Below are 25,669 nucleotides of genomic sequence, written 5' to 3'. Positions count from 1 at the left end.
CGTGCACGCCGTACCGGAACCCTATCCATTTGTTTTCCAGCAGCCTGTCTGTTTACCGTCAGTGGAAGCTGCAGGAGCTGAAGGCAGATTAGGTGTAGAGAGGTTAATCAATGTATCCCCGGGGTTCCACTGACATTTCATTGGCAGCAGTAGGCGGCTTCCATCTATCATTTGCTTTCATCCCTCCCTTTCTCCCCCTCTCTTCCACTCATTTTCTGTCTGTCAAGCTAAAGTCATTCACACCCGAATATCCCAAAATAGCTCATTTATGTGTGCAGTCTTGTCATTAGTTACACGCGAGATTCACACGTGCCGTTTTTGGTCCGGGCCACTTCTGCTGTGGCAATTGGTGGTCCGTATCTCAGTATTTACCAGAACAGATTGATATTCCTGCCTGTCCCCTGCGCCAGGGCCAGCTCGCCACCAGAAGCCGGGGAAAAGACAGTGAGGATGGCCGGTATCCAAAACGCCTAACCTGTCACAGACCTGCACCCTCCGGGCAGGCAAATGTGTGTTCTTGCCTATGACGAAGACAGAGGGCGAAGGGGAGGGCCGAGGGGACATACACATGAAAATACATGTTCACACACACACACATGCAGCCTTGAGTGCTCCAAAAGCCTGGTGACTCACCCTACTTAAAGCAAGCCCTGAAATAGACATTTTGCACCTCGCCACTGATTCATTTCTTCATGGCCTCCACATGTTATGGATTGTAAATGCATATTCTGAGTTATTCTACCACTATACATTGCATTTTGACTCAAACTATTCTAGACTCAATTTTTACGGGATCCTGTTTGAATTTCTACATTGCCCCATTACTTTGCAATACGCTCTGTTAGCTTATTACTGTACCTGATATACGACTCAATTTTTCCCTGCTACAGTATGCGTTTTAACTATTTTCTCACTAGAAATAGAGAAAGGAAATGGAGCCACTTGGCCAATTGGCGTTCCTGCTCCAGGCTGGTAAGAAAAGCATGAAGCGGTCTAATCTGATGTGAGCATAGCACCGAACATATAACGACACCTCCAATTTGAACACCCTAAAGCTCAAACAAATCCCCCAAAATAACTGGGAAAACATTGCACTAAATCGGAAGGCAAACTGTCAAACTGTGAGTGATATCGGCATTTCTTGAGACTTTCGCAAAGGTTTGTGACTTTCAGTATATAATTTTTTTTGGGCTATTTACTTAATTACTCCAAAGGACGGAAGCAGCTTCAACACTGGAATTTATGCGAACCAAGTTGACTAAATTCAAAGCTGTAATACTCCAATTGGGATTTGTTTTTTTATTTTCGTTTTTTGGAGGGGCTGAGGATTAAATGTGAAGTACTTTGAGTCTGGTTTCCTTATTCTAATACTGATGAGCATCAGAGTACTTTGATGTTAAGGATCTTGCTCTACGGCACTGCAACATGATGATAGAGGAGTGAGAATCGAACTGGCATCCTTCGGGTCCGGGAACCAATCTTTCAAGCGATGTCATGGCGGCACCACTGAAGTTCTCTGGCAGGAATTAAAAGCTGCGGGGAGAAAAAAAACATTCAAAGCTGGAGTGGAACTCGAGTGTTTTGTCATAATTAGGATTCCTTTCCAGGAATTAGTGAAAATGCCAAACTGACTTGGCTTAAAAAAATCCACGGAGACTATTGCAAATAATGGAAGATTTGACTCACAATTCCGCTGTGTCACATTTTCATTTACACTTCAAACAAACAGCACCCAGAAACAACAGCCTTATGCATACAGATGTAGGGGAACTTTATGGAGAGTTTACACTTCTAACATCTCCCAGCTATTTCCATCGGGGAGAAAAGCACATTGATTTGCAACAGCTGAGGCCAAAGAGTTCCAAGCCACATGAAAGAAAATCTGAAATCCCAAAGGGCCACAACAGGAGCGAGTGTCAAAAACAACTCACACAGTTACGTTCTTGCCTATTCATTGTTGCCTGTAGCATGCAGCTGTCCTTCTCCTTGGCATCAGCCAAATATCAAATGACAGAAGTGTCTGTGTCGGCTGCACAAAGAGGGCATGTCAGTGACAGTTTCTTTTTCCCCCCCATCGCATCTGATTTAAAACATTCAGGATGGTTGCTAGGAGATGTAGATGTGTTAGCAATCAAACTAAAATTATCACTGCAAAGCATAGACAGTAATTGAATTTAATATGATTGAAAATGTGAACATTGACTAGTTAAATAGTTTATCCTCATTAAAAGTAGCCAGAATCCTCTGATAAATTAGCTCCAAAATAATGCAAAGATAAATAGTTCATTTATAGTGTAAGATGAAGTCAAATATCAAAAACACTGTAATTACACCTCCCCAAAAATGTTATGACAACATATTCCACAAACATGGTGGGCATGTTGTTGACATGGTGACCTGAAAACATGAGTGGAGTCTAGATTTTCCAATATGTATTTGCATCATTCCAATGCTTCACTCTAATTACAGAAATATATTTCCCTTGAATTTCTTAAAGAGCGTTTCACAATATTGTAAAAACAAATAGCTTTCTAGCCATGACTAGGCAACATCCCTTTTGACACACCTCTACAGTTGACTGTGATCTGTTGTGTCAAATGCTTTCTGTAGCTCAAGATATTAACTACAAAGTTGTAATATCATTTTCATGTAATTAATTTGGATTTGCAATATCCTTAACAATTTTGCTTTTTAAATTATATTTTTTATCATGAAACTAATTCAATTGTTTCACAAGTGACTATTCTCATCATAGAAGCAGGGATACTGCTCTAAAAATTTCAAACGATATTAATCACCATTTTTAAAGAAGGGAATCACTTTTGCCAATTTGATTTTAACAGAAACAAAATCCCTTTTGAAATGACAAATGACATATATGTGTGTCAGTGGTTGAAAAATAAATTTGTTGATATTTGTTGACATTATTTAGTATATCAGTTTTCCATTTCCATTTTCTTGACAAATTCTATTATATCCGCCTCACCCACCCCACAAAGATATGCGAATGTTCGATTACTATTATTTTTTAACTTCTTAAACTTGCCTTTTTTTCTCATCAGATTCTCAGGGCCAATGATGTGCCAATATTCACAAAGTAGTCATCGTCATTTAACTTAAGATGCTTATTATAATATCAGCACAATTTATAAAATAAGTTGTTATTCCATTGAGTGACACCTGTTCTGAATAACATGACCGATCAGCTTACATTTCCTTTGTACATGAGATTTACTTTCCTCCAGTAATTTACCATAAAAGCTCCTTTTTGTGTTATATAAAATCAATTTATTCTTTTAAAGCAAATACTTTTCTTCACTACTTCTTATATGTACAAATTTCTTTGAAGTAGATTTTGCTTTTGATTTTCTCTTTGTAGACCTTTTGTTTTTGGTTGCTTTTTCTTTGGGTATCCTCTTCACCCGAAACCTTCCAAATCCTCGGTCAAAAAGTCGAGCAATCTCTTAATGTCATCAAGATCCTCTGTCGCTTGAGTTTTCCTTGGTACTAGCCTGAGTTTATTTTGATCCAGCTTCAAATGATCAAGTTTGGTTGCTTCACAGGCATTTGCTGGCTGCGTCTTCAGAGTGTTTTAGACTTTTGACTTTTGACCACTAAAAGTCCACTTGTAGAACCAGTGATTGGGCGAATAGGCAGAACTTCCACCTGCGCACACAGCAGCTTTCACTCTGCTCCCACGGGGGCAGAGAGCAGACATCGAGTTTTATGTCTCATTTTTTTATTTTTTTTTCCAATTTAAGAGATGCTCGGATACAATATATATTGTACATATCACACATAGTGGCTCTTTTTTTCTGCAACATTAATCAGAAATCTAGGTGGCTGCTGTGAGAATTTTGAGTGGAAGAGGCGTGTGTGGAAGAGCTTCTTCTGGCTCCAGACACAACAGCTTCCTGTTGCCGAGCAGACGTCGCATTTTATTTAGGGTTATATAAAACGTTTGCAATTGCAGTGGTATAAAAAGTTGGAAAGATTTGTTTTCTCTGATTCATTCTCAGTGAAACCACGTGCACTCACATACGGACTACCGCCACATGCAATCTATATGTCCTTAAAATCGACAGCATGTTTTACAGTGTGTCTTCTCAAACACACACAGATGGAACACGCGACCATTTTCCTCCCCTAGGACTTGCCAGCCATTATCATGTGCACCATTAAGGTTAGAAGAGCTGAGGGAATTTCTCAGTCGAAGGAAGTCAGGTTCACCCAGAGAAAGAGAGAGAGCAAACTGATTGGAAGCTTCCTATTCAGTCATCCAAAAGGTTCCTTTTTAACAGGGCCTCTCGGCGGAAGATTGACACGGCAGGCGACTCCACAAAACAGGATATGTGACAAGGATGCTCAACACAACTCCCAATGCACTTTACAGAAAAAGGATCAGTATACTAAATCCAAGGCAAACATTTTTATAAATTAGCCTGTGATTGAGTCTACATTAATACAACCAAGCTAAACTGAGGTAAGCTTTCAGCCACCAAACCACAGCTTTTTGTTTCAAGGCTGATGCTGTCAAATCTTGTTTTCTTTTCAATCAAGAAAAGTTGCAAAATGTAAGTAACCTGACAACGTAAGCATGGGATGTCACTTTCTCTCACATTACTGAGGAAAGCAATCATTAGATTTGCATTGCTGCATCGCATTGCGGAGTTATTGCATTGATTAATTATAGATTTTTTAAGTGGATGTTCGTGTAAAATACGAAGCTCATCATCATGGTCACGTATGAATTTGAGTTGTAACTAACAAACCTATCCATTGCTGAAAGTCACATTGATGCTGTATTGTTTTTATTTTTGTTTGAGGGTTAAGGGAGAGACAATGACAAGGGCAGGGCATCTCCTGTCAGATCAGTTGGTAATACACACCTCCTCCACAAGGGTGAAGGGTCACTCAATCAACCGCATAGCACTTTGAGGGGAGATAAACACATCTGACACCAGACACGGGAAGATGTACGCCATCGCGCTCCGCTCAGCCACCCATGGCTGATAACTGTCAGATGATGTGTGTAATAAAAACAGAGCATGTTGTACCCCCTCTGGTCCCATCCATCTTGCGGAGAATAATAAGCTACATTAATGAGAGGCCGAACAAAGGAAGAAGACAATAGCTTATTCGCAGAGCATCTCGCACACGCAGCTTGTGAAGAAACCCTCAGGTGATGGGTGGCTGAGTGAGGGAGCCCTCCGACACAGCGTGACTCACACAGTGCAATCAATCTCCCTGTGTGCACACAACCGGGGCTCAAGGGACAGGGACACAGCACCAGCGTGGTTCTGCATGAATGTCTCCATCAGTGACTGGGTGGCGTACTGAGTTGGGATGTCTTTTGCACAAAATGATTCATGGCACCTCTCAGTGCACGGGCAAAAACTTTCATCCAACCATGCATTTTTTTTTTTTTTTTTTTTTTGGTGCTATTTTTTTTTTCCTCCAGAGTTTGATGTTTTGGCCCTTTGCATCTCTCTTGAGATCCCACATGCCCCCTGGAGTGTTGTGCTCAAGGGAGGTGTGCTTGCTATTCCCCCGTATAAACTACTTTAGCTCCTCTGGCTCCAGAGAGAATTGAAGCTTCTGCAAGAGCAATGAAGCGGTGTTTATGACACTGCTGTTCCTGATCTCTATGGGTGAGCATGTGTGTTTGTGTCACAAAAAAGATGGACGAGAAAAGGGAAAGGAGATGAAAAGATGGATGAGGTACATAAAATGAGGTGGAACGCATAAAAAAAAAAAGATAAAAAAGCAGTAATTACATCCACACTTTGTCGCTTTGTGTGGTTGATTGCGCCATTTTAACTGGACTAATGTGCAGTTAATAATAAGCAGGAAAGTCTTAATACTTGAGGTGCAGACAGTAGAAGTATGAATCTGGTGGTAGGAGAGGGGAAAAAACAGATGTATTATTGCTTTGGAGAAGAGATAATGGAGGAGACTGCAGCGTACAGAGAAAACAAATGCCGGCCTAGCAGTGGGAAATAGGGATTGCTGGGTGAAATCTAGATTTCTCCCATTTCCTCTAAGTAATAAAACAATGGTGCTGCATCGCCTCATTAGACAGGTAATCGAGGGTGCAAGAACACTCGCCTCAGCACCGGGCGCTTCGCTCTCTTCTTCGCTAACCCGCCCCTGCCAGACTATTGTCGCTCCTCCTCACTGTTTTCCTGTGGTGTGCGGCCCTGCCCTGACACCTGCTGAATAAATACCTGGGCAGCAGGTTTAGAACCCCAGCCGAGACCATCTCCCATCACGCCGTATGGAAATACCAATTATCTCCTCCTTCTTTTGCAATTAACTCGTTATCGGCATCTTTGTCTGTAAGGGCGGTGGCTGAATTTCGCTCACAGTTTCAGTTGTAGAAGTGATGGGGTGAATATGTGGTGTGGGAAGAGGCAACAAAAGTGGCATGCTAATTCATTCAGAAATTGGAATGAGACAACTCTTGTAGCTAACCCCGTCATCAACGTTAAATTTGTATCTGTCAGTTAGTATCCCCTTCCTATTAAATGACAATGAGAGTATACTATACACTCCTTTGTGAAAGTCCTGGACTGTTTGTTATTGTGTTTAAAATAAGAAAAGCTGGAACATTAATTTTAAAAAGTGGCATGTATTTTGTGTGCTGCTGACACTCTGGTTTAGCCTCAAAGCTAACTTTTCTAAAATCATACACACATCAGTTTGAACAAAAATATCGCTGACATTTCTCATTCAACATGTTTTAATACCACAAAATGACTGAGTACTTTATAATTACAATTGGCACTACCATGCCATCAAAAGTATCTATCTATCTATCTATCGATTGATTGATCGATTGATTGAGGGAAAGAGAGATTTGGGGGGGGAGATCGTGAGATCTTTGTAACTTGTTTTGATCAACCTGTTGCTTGAATAAACTTGTTAAAACAATTCCAAATGCTGTGCTAAGATAATGCATAAAATCCATAAATCACTTGAGTGTTTACATCAAACTGTGGTGTCACACCTCTGCTCTTCTTTTGAACGCAGTGGCGCATAACACCAGAAATCTTCAATCAGAATCTTTTCAGTTGGAATGAAAAAAAAAACTCAGTAAAAAACATTTAAAGAATTGAGTTGTGCAATTTGTTGTGCTCTTATTTTTGCTTATTAATAATCACAACAAAGGATTTACAGTGCATTTCATGTGCAAGTGCTTTACATAAAACAGTGAAAGTGAAACAAAATATTGAGAAATTGGAAAAGAAAATCACATTAATACCATCTGAAATAATTAGATTAAAAGATTCCGCCTACATTCCCAAAACATGCATGGTATCTTAATTGAACACTCTAAATTGTCCCTAGGTGGGATTGTGTGTGTGTGAATGTTTGTTTATCTTTCTCTGCCCAGCGATTGGCTGGCAACCAACTCAGGGTGTACCCCGCCTACTGCCCGAAGACGGCCGAGATGGGCTCCAGTGTGAGGAGATAAGCGGCTTGGATAATGAATGGATTAAAAAAGCATCAGTCTCGATAAATTAAAAGATAGTGTGCAAATGGGGGTGAAAATGAGAATGAAAATAAAGTGAGAATAAAGATAGAGTCACAAGAATGCTAAAATAATGTTTTCAGCCCTGATTTAAATGAACTGACACTTTGAGCAGACCTCATATATTCAGGGACTTTTGTTCCACAAGTGAAAAGCATATCTCTCATATGAATTTGAGAAAAATCTCCTAGTTTCTTAACTACATAAAGTCAAGAAAACCCTTCTTGAGGATTATTATGTAACAAGTGAATCATCTGAAGACTTTCAATGAAGTTACTGAGAACACAATTTAACATTTAAAACCATTTCAACTGTTTCCGCTCTATGGATCTTTATTTTAGGGTCTCTCACACTTCCAAAACTTGTATTACTGTATAGTTAGTTGGTCTAAACTCAAAAACCTACAACCATGAAGATACTGTATCCTTATGTGTCATGCTAAAATGCTATCTGCTCAAGTCGAGTTACACAAAGGCTGTTAAAGCATTTTTTGCCTTTTTTTTTTTTTTTATTATACAAGGAATGGTACGTTTAAATTTAGATTTGTTTGAAATGGATATCCAGCAACAAGTTGTAGATTATAAACTAAAATTTTCTGCCTGGTATATAAAAAAATGAGTTTTTTAAACACGAAAGGATACCATGTGATAGTTAGAAAGTAAGATGTATTGAGTAATAATATCCTTAACTTTCTATTGAATTCTCAATACAATATTTGAATACTAAAATATCCAATAGCCCTATATTCAACTTCTTTGTTATATTGTCATATTTTTATTGTTTAATATAACCCTTACAGGTTTTTGTGATTAACCGGGAAAAAACAATGTTCCTTAAATTTTGTAATTTGCTCCTCAAATAAAATGATTAGCAACCCTTCAAAGGAAAAAAGTAATTAAGTAATTTTGAGGAAATATATATATATATATATAGATATATATATATATTAGGGCTGTCAAAATTCAAGCATTAACTCAGGTGATTAATCCCCAAAATTTGAACTCAGTTAACTCAGTTTGATTTACTTAAAAAATAAATTGCATACTTTGCAAATATTGTGCCAAATTAGGTGTCTTTAGCACGTCTCAGAACAAAACACTGCGTTTAAGTTACCACTGGGCCTTGCAAACCAACACTGCTGGAGTGTGGCATTTGTGGGTATTTTTGAGAACTGTTTCGAAAATAAATGTCTGCAAAGATGTCTCCATTTAGATCGTATTCAAGAATCCAAGAATCCAAGAAAGCTATTAGAACAGTCTTTGAATTAAATATACTTCATATTTGGTGATTTTACATCAATTATAAGCTTTATTAGAAGCTTCGCAAAAAATAGTAGTTGAAAAATGTGATTAATCATGATTAATCATGGAATTTTTGGGGATTAATTAGTTAAAAAAATAATCACTTGACAGCACAATATATATATATATATATATATATATATATATATATATATATATATATATATATATATATATATATATATATAAACTAAAGCAGTACTGTCCATGTGTTTAGCATTCAGCAATCGTCTTGTTGCAATCGCTCAGCATTCACAAATTTACAATGTGGTTATGTTTATGGATTGGATAGTAGGTTTACTAGTCACTGAAGTCTTATTTACTCAGAGAAATTCTATTACATGTGTAACACCTAATTTGTGCGTGGGACGTGCATTCCGCTGTTCCAACAATCCTCAACTCTTTCACATTTGGTGACACGGCACGGCTGTGATTCAATGCCACAGGAGGAGGCATTTTGTGGATGAGAACAGCACTGTGCGGCGAAAGCAGCTGCAATGTGTCACACTGTTTAATATACTTGTAGAATTTGCTCTTTATTAGAGTTTGCGAAGGCTCCCGAGATGTGCAGTCGGTGACAAAGGAACAACTTCACTGCTGTCTTTGCCACCAAAAACATGACAGCTGCCATCATGGAGCGCTCAGTCTGCATCCCCGAACACATTGTTTTCTAATTGCCGCCCAACACATCACAAGCTCAGACCTCCACATCCCAGCTGCCATTACCTCCAGAGATGACAGATTTCTTTTAAATACTGGGGATGCTGTTTGAATACAAAGAAGCAGCAAGAGCATTGAGAGTGCTTTGGCGCACAGTGAAGGGGAAATGACAAGGAAAGTGACATCAGCTACACTGGATGATTGGAAAACGAACATTGCAGAATTCAATATACAAGTTTTAAGGAAAATAAAATCCATAACAGGAAATCATTGGGACAAGACTGGTTCCGAAGTTACCAAGTCATATTTTTGTCATTTTCATGTGCATATATCGCCCTCAACGAGGGTGGCCACAATTATGAGCCAATGAGTAATTGGTAATAATGACAGTACAGCTCAAAAAAAAAAAAAAAAAAAAGAAAAGAAGAAGAAGAAGGAGTTCCAAGCTTTACAGTTGGTAAATTTTGGTGGGAAACAAAAAATGGCAACATTTTGCCCCATCGGAATGATTGAATTACATTAATTGAATTATTAATTGACCAATAAGTGATCACTTTCTTATATATATATATGTGCGTGTGTGTGTGTATATAAAACTATTAGTGCTGTCAAGTGATTACATTTTTTGACTAATTATTCATCAATCACAGAATATGATGTATTACTAATACAAAGACTGTTCAAATAGCTTTCTTGGATTCTTGAATATGATCTAAACGCAGACATCTTTACAGGTATTTTTCTTCGAAATATTTCTCAAAACTGCCCACAAGCACCACACTCCAGCAGTCTTGGTTTGCAAGGCCCAGTGGTAACTTGAGCAGGGTGTTTTGTTCTGAGATGATGAACTAAAGATGTCCAGCTAATAAAATACAATACATACAATATTTTATATAAATATTATATAAATATTTTATTACAAAAAAATACAATATATGCAAATTATTTTTGAAGTAACTCAAACTGAGTTATCTCTCTCTCTCTCTCTCTTTATATATATATATATATATATATATATATATATGTGTGTGTGTGTAATTATGTAATTATTAATATTATAATTTACTGAAGATTAATTTAGCAGCTCAACTGTTTTTAAAGGTTGTATACAAACTACAGATTTCTGGAACACAATTTTCAACTGAACTGCTTACTTGTATTTACTCGTACTGTATGTGACAATGGCAATAGCAGAAAGGAAATCAAATGACATATCAGTTATTCTTTCCCCCCCCTAACCATTTATTTCCTCCCGTCATTGTGCCGATTGTGCAAATTTTTTCTGCCTTTCTTGTGTAAGGCAACACGGGTGGACACAGCACACAGGAACAATCCGCTTGCTCAACGCTCCATCACTCTGCTGCTTTGGGAGCACTTTTGGCCGATCTACATTGATTGCTATGGGCCATTCACAATCCCCGATGTTGGCTCCTCATTCATCAAACTAGCACCTGCCAGAATCTCGCTCTGAGAGAGTGGTTGTCAGTGACTTATTTTTTCATTTCTACCTCAATTCTTTGTTTTGCCCTCAACAAATAACCTGCTATTCTTTTTCAATATTACATCCAAGCAATCCCTCTAATCATGAAAGGACTGCACATGTCAGTCACCTGTAAGCTGCACCTCACGATCTGACAGACAAGCAACACAATATAGTACATCACCCCCAAGGCTCTCCCACAGCAGCCGCCAGCTCTAAAAGAATGCAGCTTAAGCTTCTTCTCAACACTTGCAGTGCATCCAAGCTGACGCGATAAGTACTGCCTTTAAACCCGGAAGGTGCGGGGGGAAAAGGTACATGGATGAAAACACCCAAATAAGGTTGAAGGGTGATAATCATTTCTTTTCCCTTTCCCCGCAGAGAAGAATTATGCATAACAGTTGTTACTAAAGCTAATTTTCCAGGGGGAATTATTGAATATTTGAAATTCCTAATTCTATGGAGTGTTTGCTTTGGATGTGTTGTACTGAATAATACATGAAACACATCTGCCCAATCTCTAGTTAGCTATTGTTTTTGTGTACACGTGTGACTGGTGAATTCTTTACACAAATGCTTACTTATTTTAATTCAGTAGCCAGAGCATATTTACATGATAAAGAATAAATTAGAGAGTTGCTTGTTGACCCACTCAAGAAAAAATATTTCATTTTTGCTAAATACAACCAGGTATATTTTTCTCTCAGTGGTATTGTGCTGAGTTTAATTTTTGTATCAGACATTGAAATGTCCTGATTTGGTGGCAGACTGAAAAACGCACACGAGGCAATTACCGTATCTTCATTTTGAACCTTTCCATTCCGATTGGTATGCTGTTTCAAATAAACATATTCACGTTCCTGCTTTATCGTTTTAATGGATATTTTGCTACTTGACGAGCAATGATAGCAATTCAGCAGCTCTGCAATTCAGTCATAATAAACACGTATGATGACAGCAAGAGACGAACTGTCAAATTGTTCACTTTGAATGGACAAAAGCTTTGCCAAATTTGGGTTGCATGGAGCAAAGAAAACAAAACAAACCATTTAAATGCTACACTTTGTAGAGGCTGCTGCAAATTGGCCGTGGCGAGAGGCATTCTGGATGGTGGCGTGTTCGACCAGATGTTGGTAACTTCGCAAGCCTGTTTTTAAAAAAAAGGCGGTTAACTCCATTGTGGGCGTGAACACAGCCGACTTGATTTGTCACCAATCATAGTGGCTTCTCTCAGTCTTTTTAAATAAGATTTCCACTGGCAACATAAATTTGTCTGCGGACATCATGTCATTTGTGTTACCTCATAGCTGTGTGCCAGCCAGTGAGATTATTGAATAGTGTAATAACATTAAAGGAATTGATTTTTATATTGATTCAGAGGGTTTGATGCCAGCTGTTGTCATATGTATGAATACAAAATAATTACATCACTTCTACAGACATCTCCATGGAGCTCAGATTCTCACTGCTTGTGCTCCGATCGAATTCACCACAATCGTGTCAGACCAGCGGTCTATCTACATAGCTGTGGTAACAGCAGAGGTAAGATTAGACAGACGTTCTGTCTCCAAATTGTCAGATGTGTCGGCCACATGTCAAAGGATACACCATCGCGATGCTAGATACAAAAAGACTAAGTAAACAAAAAAAAAAAAAAAGAAAGAAAAACATTCCTTTGGTAGAATACAACCTGGAACTTTGATTTCATCACCATGGACTGGAAGTCTCATAAATAATCATTTCTTCATGTTATTTAGTCTTCTCTTTTTTTCGGACAAATGATGGATTAATATTTCACTTTTCATTAAAGCCGTCTCCAAACAATACTACTAACGTATTGAACTAATCATGATAGTTTATCCTTATCAAGAGCTATAGATAATGACTCCGCTGTTCTTGAGCTATTCAAATGTTTTACTGTCAGTGTTATATGGGCTATTTGTGCCACTAGAAACTGAATCTTAATATTGTTGATTTTAATGTGAATTGCTCAACTTGAATATTTTAATTGAAAACTGAATTATTGAATTGAAAAACTGAATTAGAATTACATAAATTGTATATTTATTGTTTACTTTGAATCAGAATTTTTTCTATCTGAATTTTTTTGTAAGGAACTGTATCTCAAAAACTTGAAAATGAATTTAAGAATTCACAAGAATTAAAAAAAAGTGCACCTCACTAAAAATTCAATACTGCATATACTCACATTCAGTTCGCCGTGGAAAAACAATAAAAAAAAAAAAAATCAAACCTCAGTGACAGACATACGGTCACTTTACGGTGCCTCTAGGATGAGCAATGGATTCCAGGTAGATAGATATTCTCTTCAGCCAAACTGCGCTTTTGTTTTGAAGATTGTAAACTGCACCATCAATAAAACAACAACAACAACAATATACATGGGACAAATATCAGCCCATAGTGTTAATGTTCTTCCAGGACTTGTTCAAATTTTGTATCGTTTGATTTGTGAAATTTTTGATGGTGTTGATTTAAGTATGGAGACATTACTTTCTGATATCTTGCATAGAGGAAGACACTCCTCTGCTTGAAAGGCAAAAAGCGCCACTAACATGAGCTCCTTCAGTGGTCGAGCACCCCTCAACATGACCTCCTAACCTCTGCCAGACCTGCATTCATTCAATCTTGCCTTATCGGCGCCTTCCAGAAGGAGCATAGCCTATTCTACCCCTCATTCTGTATTGATTGGCTGGGCAGGCCTCATTGAGCATGGCTGCCTCTTAGGTCCCTTTCCAGCACCCTTTAAGCTCGCCTCAGAGACCAAATGAAGCACTGCTCCATGCATCACAGCGAACATACAAATTGTCTTTTCCATGAAACACTAATTAGTCTAAACAAAAAGTTTATTTCCACAAAGACTGAACAGGACAAAAAATCAATGTCATCTTAGGAACCATGAAGCGAGATGAACGGTTTAAAAAGCACCATTATTGCTTGGAACCTGGTGCTATATTCTGTCATTTAAAAGCAGGGCTTATTACCTAAAATAGCTGAAGACCGGTGTAAATCCCCCACCCCACCCCCACAAGCACACACACGCACAAACACACACGGATATCAAAGAGAAAAGTCGATCATGAAAGCATGAGCCTGCAGAGGATTTGAAGCTTGCGACTCAGTTCGTCCTTATTATAAACCAAGTCAATAGCAGATTATGGTAATGTGATATCTAACTCAGGAGAACAGTGACTAATATTCTCCATGTACATGCAGCAACCCTGGCAGTTATTTTGAACCACTGAAGTAGCATCTATGCAATAAGCCTTTCAAGTAAGCTGATGCAGTATCTGTGTCCAAAGTAAGGAACTACAGGTGTCACTTTATGACTTGGCGGAAGCAGAGAGTGAAATCCAAATTATCTCCAGTCCCCCATCTGACATGTCAGTGCTGTTGTCATCTCTAGTTTCCAAACAACTTCCATAACAATCATTTCCATCAAGTGGTCTGATTATGTTCAGCTAAACAAGGTATGGTTACAACAGTAAATGTTTTTGTTACGTGTGAATCAGTTATGTACAGTCTCCAAATAATCTGAAACCCGCAAGTTTTTGTTTGCTTAATTCATTTGTCGAATTCACGCAAAAAATTGACACTCCATGGTCAATTTTGTGGATTATGTTGAAGTCGAGAAGCAAGAAAGTTTTTCAATTTCAAGGACTTGGTTATTTATTCTGAAAGAGTGTAGGTCCAAGATCCCAATTAAAAAGTGCAAGAAAACTAACAAAACATTATTAATGTATAAAAAAATAAATATATGTTGGCCCTGAAGTGCAAAACAAATAACGGAACCTAACAGCAAATGAAAAAATGTTTGCGCTAAGGGACGCATTTGTGCATATGCACAATGGTTGTGCATACATATGTACGACTGTAAGGCGCACAGAGAGTACAGCAAAAGATTATCTCAAGGACGGAGAGAAGCCATGATTGCTTCAATGACAGAAATTGACATCGCTGACCAATCTGAAGCAAGCGCTGGTCGGCACTTTTAGAGCAAAGAGTGAGTTCACGTGTCGTCAAGAGGGAGTCAGAAAAGGAAAAAAGGCAAAACAAGAGGAAACTCTTGCTTCTCTTGAAGGTCGATCGTGTAGATTTATATCAATGCTACTCATTAGAATGTAATCTCTGTCCCCAGTCTCTGTCTAGACCAAAGTCCCTCAACAGAGACGGGGCTGCTATTAAAATATTTTTAAGATGATAATATTATAATCCGTTCAATGAATTTATTTCTACACTGATTCAGAGGGATTGTCCCACGCTGGTGTCATATTTCTAAATGAAATCAGATGACTTCCACCACGCACATCCGCAGATAACTCAGGGGCGAGGCAACTCCATCCGCTCTAACACCCAGAGAGGCGCAACATGACCCCAAACACGCTAGACTGGACTTGCGCCAGAACGAAAATGAAGTTACGCTTGTTTTAACGCCGAGCACATGGGCGCAAGTCTACCCAAATGGCATCTTGTTGATGCCCATTGCATTCATCGGATGAAAAGATGTGGTAAAATTACCAAAAAATGGTGGTTGTAGACCAAATATAACCCCAAATAATTTAAAGTAAACCTATCAATTAGCCTATTGAAAGATTGTCTTTGTTTTTTATTTTTAACATGTAAGGAAAACAAACTTTCCAATGCTTGAAAAGAGGTAGGATGAAGTCTAAATTTATTCTATCAATTGATGTGCTTTGCATTCACAGTAAAAGGTAGCAATCATTTTGAATCCTAGAGTTACTTCTTGAGTACTGATAGATGCCACCACCCACTTCATTAAAAACTAATTCCCTCAAATTACCATTAATAATGGTATTGTTAATAATTAGTGACCTTTATTTATGTTTATTTGAGTTAATGATTCCACACAATAATTAGGAAACATACTGTAAATATCTAAATGCAAACTTTTTTTCTACAACATTCCATCTATACTCCAAATAAAACTTCCGTTCCGGTCACAATTTTATCAGGGGCGCTGCAGTGCGGTGTGAAGCATGTCTGTTCCCCTGCAATCTCACATACGTTACCCACAACAGCTCAATAGTAGTCTATAAAAATTGTACAATTTGCTGCTTTTACTTTTTAATTGTGTGCAGGTGCGTGTCAAATACTTAAAATGTATGTGGGTATGCTATGTTCACAATAGCATTGAATCAGTGTTATGGGATAAATAAGTCAACAAAAAATTGGTCGATGGCAACAAAAGGCAACAATGCAGGATGTGCCAATTTGTCGTGTTTCGTCATCACAGGTAGCTTTCTGTTCCTCTCATTCTATAGGGAACAATTATCCAATTAATGGACTGAAGTGTGTTAAGCCCCACTAAAGAAATACCCAACAAAAGGTTAGCGACTACTGATACGGTAAAGATCAACTCAAGGCCCTGTTCTTCACCGCAGGTGCCAGTGGGCGTGTGGGCGTGTGTGTGTACATGTGCAATGGGTGGGATCGCCTCTCGAGGAAGTGGCGAGTCATAGGAGCCAGCTGATGAGTATCACCCTCATCCGGTGCGCTATTCATGCCCTGTGCACAAGGGCTCATTCACCCAGTGCTTTTCACACTCATGCACCCCGAGAGCCCCGGGGCTCTTTCCCACTGTGAACTGTCACTCACTCACGACATCCTACACAAATGTCAGAATGGGCATCCAGATGCAAACGCACATGCTTATCCACTTTGGGCTGCGAAATAGAAAGCCAGAAATAGGCTGCTTTTCTCTCCTGACTCATGAAACAAACACGCCTCTATAGCCTTCATCAGGAAAGACTCCTTAAGACAGGATGAGATGTCAATTTTGCTTTGGTGACACACTTAGCACGGTCAAGCCTTTGGTCACGGACGGATGCGTGATACCAAAACGAAAATGTGCTTCATTGGATGGCAGTGCACACTGAATTGAAGCAGAAAAGATGGTTCATAGTTCCGTGCTCATGGATAAAAACAATGAAATATGTAGATTCCTTGAAAGACTCCAAAATTTGGTCTTTGGGGTTTGGGATTTAATTACTAGCATTCAAGAACTTAACCACCTGTTCCCACAAGGGAAGCACTAGTTTTGTGAGGCATCAAAATGTGTAAAGGGCAAAAATCAATCACGTCCACATCGGCAACCACCCAATGTGATGTCAACCACAGCGGTATGGTGCGATGGACACTGAAGCCACTTTGATCTCAGTTTTGTACAAGAGAAACCACATATTTTATATAGCATGTAATATTTCCAATTGTCAGGGCAACAGACAGGCACCCTGGATTGGCCGCTAGTCAATCACAAAGCACATGTAAAAACATACAACCATTCACACCATCACTGCGTGGAACTGATCTAATGCGGCCTGCACAGAAGTCGGGCAAATGTACCACTACACATCAGTGACCTGGGGGAACACAAAAGCATCCTTCTGATGGATATAGTCAGTATAATGCTGACAAGCACGGTCTCGCTTACTCACCCTGCAGTTGAAGCACAAGGCACATCAGCCTTTATCATTCCAAACTACTCACAGTTGAATTGAACAATGTGACCGCATTCAAAACTTGACTCAAGTCTTAAATTTTGGATTTAATGACTGTGTATGATCTATGAGCATTTTTGGAAGGATTCCTCTTGCTCCAAGACCTTCATATTCAAATCCTATTCCATTCTGAGGGTGAAATCCTATCATCAATGAGGGTGTGCTTTGTGTGTTTACTTTTAAATGGACACCTCCATGCCAGTTCCATGAGCTCCTTATTTGTCATTACCATGCCCCAGTAAGAATTAATTTCCAAATTAACCTGCTTGGTGAACAAAAATATGCCTAATAGCTATAATACTGCACTTACAGAATTTGATACTCTGCCAAAAAAAAAAACTCAGAGACTAACCAATCTTGTTAGAACACAAAGGATGGGTACATGTAGGGAAACAAAGAAGAAACAATTTAGTGTGACGTTTCCTTTGTATCTCTGAGGCATGCACTTGTTCTCTGACTGGCATTATGACACATATTATCAGCCACAGGAGAATAGCATCCCCACATGCAGCTCTGATTGGCCTACTATTATCTTGATAAAAATGGCGAAGGAATAATTCAGCATTATTTCAGACCACAGACCAAATCTCTCGGGATGTTCAACCCCTCTTTCACGATCAGAAAAAAAGTTATATTTATTCCATGTACATTATATTATACAGGTAACACACACAACAATAACGTGTTTGTTTTGGGGTTTGGTTCTTTGTTTCTACTCAGTTTGAGCCTCCAAAAATCAGGATAGTCTGTTAGTGGATTTCAAAGCATATTAACGTACAGCATGAATGCCTGTTTCTCTGCAGAGGTTGGCCTCCCCGGAGCGCAAAAAGCGCACTGCGTTCGCGCAGCAAGAGGGAGAGAAAATAAGCCCCCACGCAACAGTTACGAGCCTCTCACTCATATGGCCTTGATTCCATTAGCTTGACGCATGTTGTTTAGAAGACAAACCAATCACTACAATGCATTCATACTCACAGGCATATGTCATGGAAAAACTATTTCCCATCTTGACCATATCGACCTGCGGCACCAGTTTGGGGATGTCCTGGTGGTGTGAAAGGGCGAAGCGAAACACTTCATATTCATGGGACTCGGTGGGGAACAATCCTCCTGTTGAGCACCAAACACAAATCGTTATCATGTGAAATGTAAAAAAAAACAACACCAAAAAAAGAGCCACACCGGGAGAGAGGGATGGAGCTAACATTTTAGGAGGAGACAAAGGGTTTGCTCTCCGAGTGCGCGCGCGCCATTCTTACCTATATTGATGTTACTTGGGAAACTTGCGCTTGAAGCCAAGCACATCCCCAGTAAACTGGTGTAGAGGATGCTGAAGCTTCGCTGCATATTTCCTTTTGCATTGGCGAAGGGAAAAGAGTCGAAATCCGAACATACATACGTTTCCTCCGCGTATTCAACTTCAAAATACACCCCGTGCCTCAGCACTCCTCCCGCTGCTCGTTAGCGCAACATCATCGTCACCGACGTGGATTCAAAGATTGACGAAGATGATGAAGAAAGGCTGTGGTGGTGGTGGTGGCAATGGCGAGAGGAGGTACCTTCCTCTCTACTGCTTTCCCTCGATCTGCTGATGCTCTCTTGTCCTTGACTGCTGTTGTAGTGATGGAGATTGGAGAATGTCTTCATCGTTTGGCGAGCAGCAAAAAAAAAAAAAATGTGCACGCCCAGAAAAAAAAATAAACAGCCCAAAACTGTTTAGTCTTATCGCAAGGACCTCACATTCATCATGCAAATCTTTCAAGCAAACGCAATTATTGCACAGGGAGTTAAAATGCTTTATTTCAAATTCGCAAACTATTTGAAACGCCATCAACAAATGTATCAACATAAGTAGTATGTTCCCCGAACCTTTATATTAACCCAAGGCACATATTTCACATTACCACAATCTTACGGTATGCTGCCAAACAAAAATGCCCCGGCAAAATAGGCGGAAATGCAACATTTTGGGTCTCTGTTAAGCTTTTTTTTTTTTTACCTAGGTGTTCAAACTGCAGCGAAAATAAACTAGCTTTAAATGTATTCTAATAAATTGCATGGGAAATGAATTTGCAACACATGCCGAAAATGATTGCTTTAATCTCAATACATGGACTGTGTCACGTTTAGGTTCAGGTGGAAGATTGAGGTGGACCCAAATACAAGGACGTGTAGCGGGGAGTGGTTTTAACCAAAAAAAAGTGTTTAATTTCCAAAAGAACAAAACAAAAAGATCAAAGTGCAAAATAACATGAGTAAAGTAACAAAACTAAGAAAGTAGCAAAATATTTCTGACTATGACTAAGACTACTGAAACACACTGAGGAACGGAGGGCAGTCACTTGACAGGAGACAGTGACAATGAACCAACAAGACTGAAACGAACTAAAAGCATACAAATAGACGAGCAACATGGAACACCTGTACAAGAGACAAAGGGTTGGATGGAGCGTATTGGTCAAGACTAGGGAGTGGTTAAACACAGGTGGACACAAAAAGCATGACAAGACAGGGAAAAAAAACATTAAACTAAATTCCAAAACCCAGAAACAAACAGACCATGACAGTACACCCTCCCTCTTAAGGGACGGATCCCAGACATCCCACATAAACAACAGCCTCAAAACAGGGTGGGCGGAAGGGGAGCCACGAGGCGGCATAATGGCCTGCCAATCAGGGTAAGTCCGGAGGTCGTCCCGGAGGCCAGACAAGCCGATTCTGATGACTCTAGTCAGGTGGGCGTCCCAGAGGCCAGATGAGTGGATCCTGACAGGTCCAGTTAGGTGGAGGTTCCGGAGGCCAGGCCAACTGATCCTGATGGAGCCAGTCAGGTGGGTGAACCGGAGGCTAGACTGGAGTCGAAGGCGGCCGCAGGTCGTGCACAGCCAAAGTTTGCTGCAGAGGAGTCGGATGGCGCCCGCAAGGACTTGGGATTGCTGCGGGACATGCGCCACCGGATCAGGGACTTGGGGCGGTTTGTCGAGCCTCCGTGTGCACAACTCCACTAGAATAGGCAGACATGCCATGTGTGCAATGACAATTTCCAGGGCAAGGAGTGATTTATAGTTGGCGATGAGACACACCACATAGTTGACATTAAAAACAAATGCTGTGCCGTGGTTGATGAGGTTAATTGGCCGAGGGCAGATACGCTTTCTCCCAAACCTGCCATCCCTAGCGCAGGCAGTGGCATTGTGGGTGTTATGTGCATAATGTGCGGAGCAGAGTCTGCACTATATTAAGCCGTTAAGAAACCAGACCAAAGCAGCACTCTAATCATCATGCGAGTGCGGTAGGAGGACATATTAATTGCAACATTATCCATGTGTGTGTAGTAAGCGATGACTAAGAAGACACCGTACTGTCTGCCTCACTTCCTGGTCTACTCCCTCTCCAATTTTTAAAGTTATAATGAAGCTATCAAATTAATTATGGACGAAATATGATTTTGTTATACTGCTGCCGATTGCCTGCATATCCCTTTAAAGACTACAGTCCTGTTTTCTTTTCCATTCCTTATAAAAGGGATGCTAGATTGTTACTTACTTAATTACATATAAAACATATCAGATATCAGTACTGAAATGCCCACCCCCACCCCCTCCAACGACCAGTTCAGGGTGCGGTGCGCCTTTCGCTGGGATAGGCTGCAGCACTTACTGCCACCCTGTACAGGATAACTGGTAGGGATGATGACAAATTGAGCTTGTTGAAAAATGGACCATCCTGGCAGGCTTATCTATTTTTTTTTAAAAAAAAGAGTGGTCAAGCATTAGCTTTTTTCTCATGAGATTGTGGGGTGGCGCTTGCAGTTGTGATCTAGTGTAGATTGAATGAGCGTCGACAATGGGGAAATGCCAGTATGCGGAGTGTAATGGCTCACAGGAACATAGAAATCTTGTAAAAAAAAACTAAAATTTATTTAATTTTAGTAACATTTTTTTTATAAACTGAAGAAGTGAATTAAAAAATTTGGAACTGAAGTTTGAATGGGTTAGCATACAAAATGAACTTTCGCAACACTGCAGCTGGGATAAGCTCCAATTGTTGTGGTTCTGCAGAGTGTACAACTTAAAATACCCAAACATGTGAATATTTATTAGAAGAAAATTGTGCATTCAACAACAAACATAACCTTTTTTGAGGTACGCTTATTTTCCATTTCAACTTCTCAGGACCCATCTTCTGCTCAACTTTTAGTGCCATCTTTACAGGCATGTCAGTTGCTGTTTGCTCCTTTTTGTTAAAGGGAGTTTCTGTTTTCTGGCTTTGGAAAAGGGCTAAACCTGGATGATCTGCCCTTTGAGAAGGTGCAAACTCACATGTAAGGTCCACATCTATGCTTTACGTAAAAATGGTGCATCTTCATTTTCATGCCCGGGCAGTTCTAGTTTATCATATTTGAGAATTTGGCAGTGCGCACTGCAACTTGCTGGCCATTTTGGCAGCCTCCAGCGCAACTGACAATTTGGTGAAAGACTTTACCATAGACCAGCTAAAAGCAGGTCTAAGTTGTGGTGCAGGTGGTGAAACACAATTTTGGCGATCGAGGCACAGGCATACAGAATCTGCTCCAAAGGTGTGCGGTGGATATCATTGTATTTCATTCATAAATATAACAAAAGCATGCATCGAACCATCTGAATGTTTTAAGACATCAATTAATTGAATGCATTATAATTAGTTATACAGTTATATTATTATAATACTAGTGTTTTTCACACAGAGACGCACGGTCGGTGTTAGAAGGGGTTCTTCATGTGCCCACTTCTCAACGAACAACTTTAGGTCATCAAGTGGAGATCTTCATATAGTAATTTGGTAATGGTACTTATCGGGCGCCGATGTCCTGCATTGAATTCAACAACCGAGCCCCTGACCGTGTCCCTCCGACGCTAAATTGAGAGGGAATGAGAGGATCTTCGTCAACTGGCCATTTGGGTTCAATCCCACATGACACAAATCTCCATTTCTGCCCGCATGTTTCTACGAAAATACCAAAACAAAGAAAATTCCAACCATAATCACAGTTAGACCGCACTTTGCGCTAGACTTACGCTGGGCACAAGAATAGGGCCCATTGAGTTGTATGTATGGCCACAGGTGGCCATACAGTGTAACTGAGATAGCATTTAATTATTCTGTCCATTACTATACGTCACTGGCATAGATGTATGAACAAAAACACATCCATTTCTAGTAAATAATAGCGTTGTAGTAAATTGTAGTAAATAATTATTTTCTGGCCAGAAGGAATTGATTTAACTTGGCAAGATTCCAATATAAACTGGTACTTTCTAAATACATATTAAAATTCAGACTTTTGCTCTGTACGCTCCCGTCCCCTTTGCATCAAGCAGGACTGGTGAGCTGCTGATAAGGGAGGGGTTATAATTTAAACCGTGTATTTACAGCCAGCTACAACCAATTACCTCAGAAAGAAAAGGTACATGCCCCCATGCTTTTGTAGACATTGGAAAAATGAACCAACATCCCATGGGATTGACTGCAAGATGCACTGTGGGGTGATATTTTCAGGGGTGCAGATGACATTTTGGATACTAATCGCTCACCAAAATCAATTTTAACATTTGTGCATGAATCCAAGTATAAAACAACAAATAATTAACATGCACAAAAACATTAATGTAAATTGCTACTCAAATTCACATTTTAAATGACAGAAATTGAATTCTTAGTTTTTTTCTTTAGTGCATGTAGCATAAAAAAATTTACTTTATATTTACCTTGATTCATGTAGGAGCCGATGTCGTCTGTAGATTCCCAATTGTCAATCTATTAATGTTAGTAACTATACTCAACAATACAGAACAAATGCACTTTGCCACATCTTGGCAACAAAAATATATTGGGTAAATGAGGTGATGCTCAGGGTGACATTGTGGTTGACTGCATAGCACATCTGCCTCACATTTAAGAAGTGCAGGGTTCGATTCCGGCCTTTCTGTGTGGGTTTTCTCCGGGTACTCCATTTTTTCCCCCACATTGCTAAAACATGCATGGTAGGTTAATTGAACACTAGGTGTGACTGTGAGTGTGAATAGTTATTTATCTACTTTTGCCCTGTGATTGGCTAGCATCCAATTCAGGGTGTACCCCACCTCTCGCCCAAAGAGAGCTCAGATGGTCTCCAGCACCTCCGCGACCCTCGTGAGGAGAAGTGGATTGGAAAATGGATGGATGAATCGAGGTGACGCTCCTCAATCTCATTTCACGGAGACGTATGCTAAAGATGACGTCACGTCATTGCCTTCTGCGTGGTTGAATTACTACTAACTCCACATATGTCATCTTTATGCCTCATGTTTCAAATGGGATTAAATTAAAGTCCAATACTGTCATGATCCGCGTCGGACATGACCGGGGTTTTGTTATTGTTTTCATGTTCATGCGGTTTTGTTATTGTTTTCTTCACCTCCCGGCCATGTGCACTTGTTATTGTTTTGATCTGCTGAGTAGGGGCGTTTCCCCTCAGCACCTCGCCCTCACCAGCCACACACCTGTTCCCCGTCAGCTCACACACCTGATGCCCATCCGCACTCCTAATGACTGGACTATATAAACACCTCATCCCAACAACTCATTGTCGGAACATTGCCCCTGCTGCGCCTGCCCTATGCAATTGCTGCCGCACTTTCCGGACTTCCACGACCACGTTTGTTCCTGTCAAGTTCATGCTCTTGTTCCCGTCCTCGTTCCCGTTCCCGTCACGCCCCTCAGCGTTTTGCCCCCGGCTTATGTTCCTCGTCTTCCTTTTCTGTTCGTCACGTTTTGGTTGCGTCCTTGTTATTTTTCATCCTGCCACGTTTGTTTGTCCACGCCCCGTTGTTTGTCCTCGTTAGATTTATTTAATAAACTCCCTTAGTTTACCCTTCTCCTGCTTCCTCGCTCTTTGGGTCCACCCACCTCTTCGCCGAACGGCGAAACCTGACAGAATGTTCCGACCAACCACGGACCCAGCGGGAAGCTCTCGGCGACGTCATCGTCGTCGCTGCTCGGACTACCCCCCTCAGCCTGCCGACCAATCCCGCGTCCTTCACGTAGGTTCTATTTTTCGTTTCCCACCGGTTTTCTCCCCTGCGTTTCATGATAATGTTAAGGATTACCCACCTGTCATACCTCCCCATTTTATTATAGATTCAGATTACCAAGAAGATTTTGAGCGCAATGCCATTACACCACCTCACATTTTAGTAGACTCAGATCACGAGGATGACTTTGAATACATTTATGACCAGTTGTATGCCCAGCATGACACAGATTCCGTTAGGATCCGTCACTTTCCTCCCCCCGAACAATTTCCGTCACCTTTTTCTTTTGACCGTTTTGAGACCACCTCCCACGTTACCTCGCGTCGTTCACCTCGTCCCAAATCACGTAGATCACGGCCACGTCGTTCACCACGTCCACAGTCTGTTTCCGCTCCTAGTCACGTTCCCCTCGCGTTTCATAGCTCACGTTCACCAGCACCAGTAGTCACGGTCCCTCATGTTTCCCGTTCCCCTGACTCCCTATGGCGGCAGGCTGATAGGGATCAGTTCCCCCGTTTCGGCTGCGCCCGGCCCGGCTGCTGCGCCCGGCCCGCTGCAGCCTCGACGTCAGCTGCGCAACCCACGCCGCCTCCACGTCAGCTGCAGCCTCCAGCATCGCCCCCTCGCCAGCTGCAGCATCCAGTGCCGGCTCCTCGTCAACTGCAGCCTCCAGTGCCGGCTCCTCGTCAACTGCAGCCGCCAGTGCCGGCTCCTCGTCAGCTGCAGCCTCCAGTGCCGGCTCCTCGTCAGCGGCAGCCCCCCGTGCCGGTTCCTCGTCCGCTGCAGCCTCCAGAGTCCCACTCTGGCTCCTCCCCAGCTGCTGAGCCCCGTTCAGGCTCCCCGCCAGCTGCTGAGCCCCGTTCAGGCTCCCCGCCAGCTGCTGAGCCCCGTTCAGGCTCCCCGCCAGCTGCTGAGCCCCGTTCAGGCTCCCCGCCAGCTGCTGAGCCCCGTTCAGGCTCCCCGCCAGCTGCTGAGCCCCGTTCAGGCTCCCCGCCAGCTGCTGAGCCCCGTTCAGGCTCCCCGCCAGCTGCTGAGCCCCGTTCAGGCTCCTCGTCAGCTGATGAGCCCCGTCCCGGCTCCTCGTCAGCTGCTGAGCCCCGTCT

At 41.0% G+C, this 25,669-nt stretch overlaps 1 protein-coding gene across 4 annotated transcripts in view; it reads right to left on the bottom strand.

Moving 5' to 3' along the window:
- gria1a (glutamate receptor, ionotropic, AMPA 1a) overlaps positions 1 to 19,181 on the bottom strand; it is a 75,274-nt gene extending 56,093 nt beyond the window's left edge. For all 4 annotated transcript variants that reach the window (XM_088294940.1, XM_088294942.1, XM_088294943.1 and 1 more), the window contains exons 1-2: positions 18,774 to 19,181; positions 18,490 to 18,624 (exon numbers count right to left, since the gene is read on the bottom strand). In XM_088294940.1, the coding sequence (XP_088151066.1) occupies positions 18,490 to 18,624; positions 18,774 to 18,861 (223 nt within the window). In that variant the 5' untranslated portion in view covers positions 18,862 to 19,181. The remainder of the gene's footprint in view (positions 1 to 18,489; positions 18,625 to 18,773) is intronic.
- Between the last annotated feature and the right edge of the window lie 6,488 nt (positions 19,182 to 25,669).

This window comes from Idiotropiscis lumnitzeri, chromosome 4, assembly GCF_059441095.1.
Source record: "Idiotropiscis lumnitzeri isolate Australia: NSW breed Sydney's pygmy pipehorse chromosome 4, RoL_Ilum_1.0, whole genome shotgun sequence".
Classification (NCBI taxonomy): domain Eukaryota; kingdom Metazoa; phylum Chordata; class Actinopteri; order Syngnathiformes; family Syngnathidae; genus Idiotropiscis; species Idiotropiscis lumnitzeri.
This window is presented reverse-complemented; position numbering and strand designations above follow the sequence as displayed.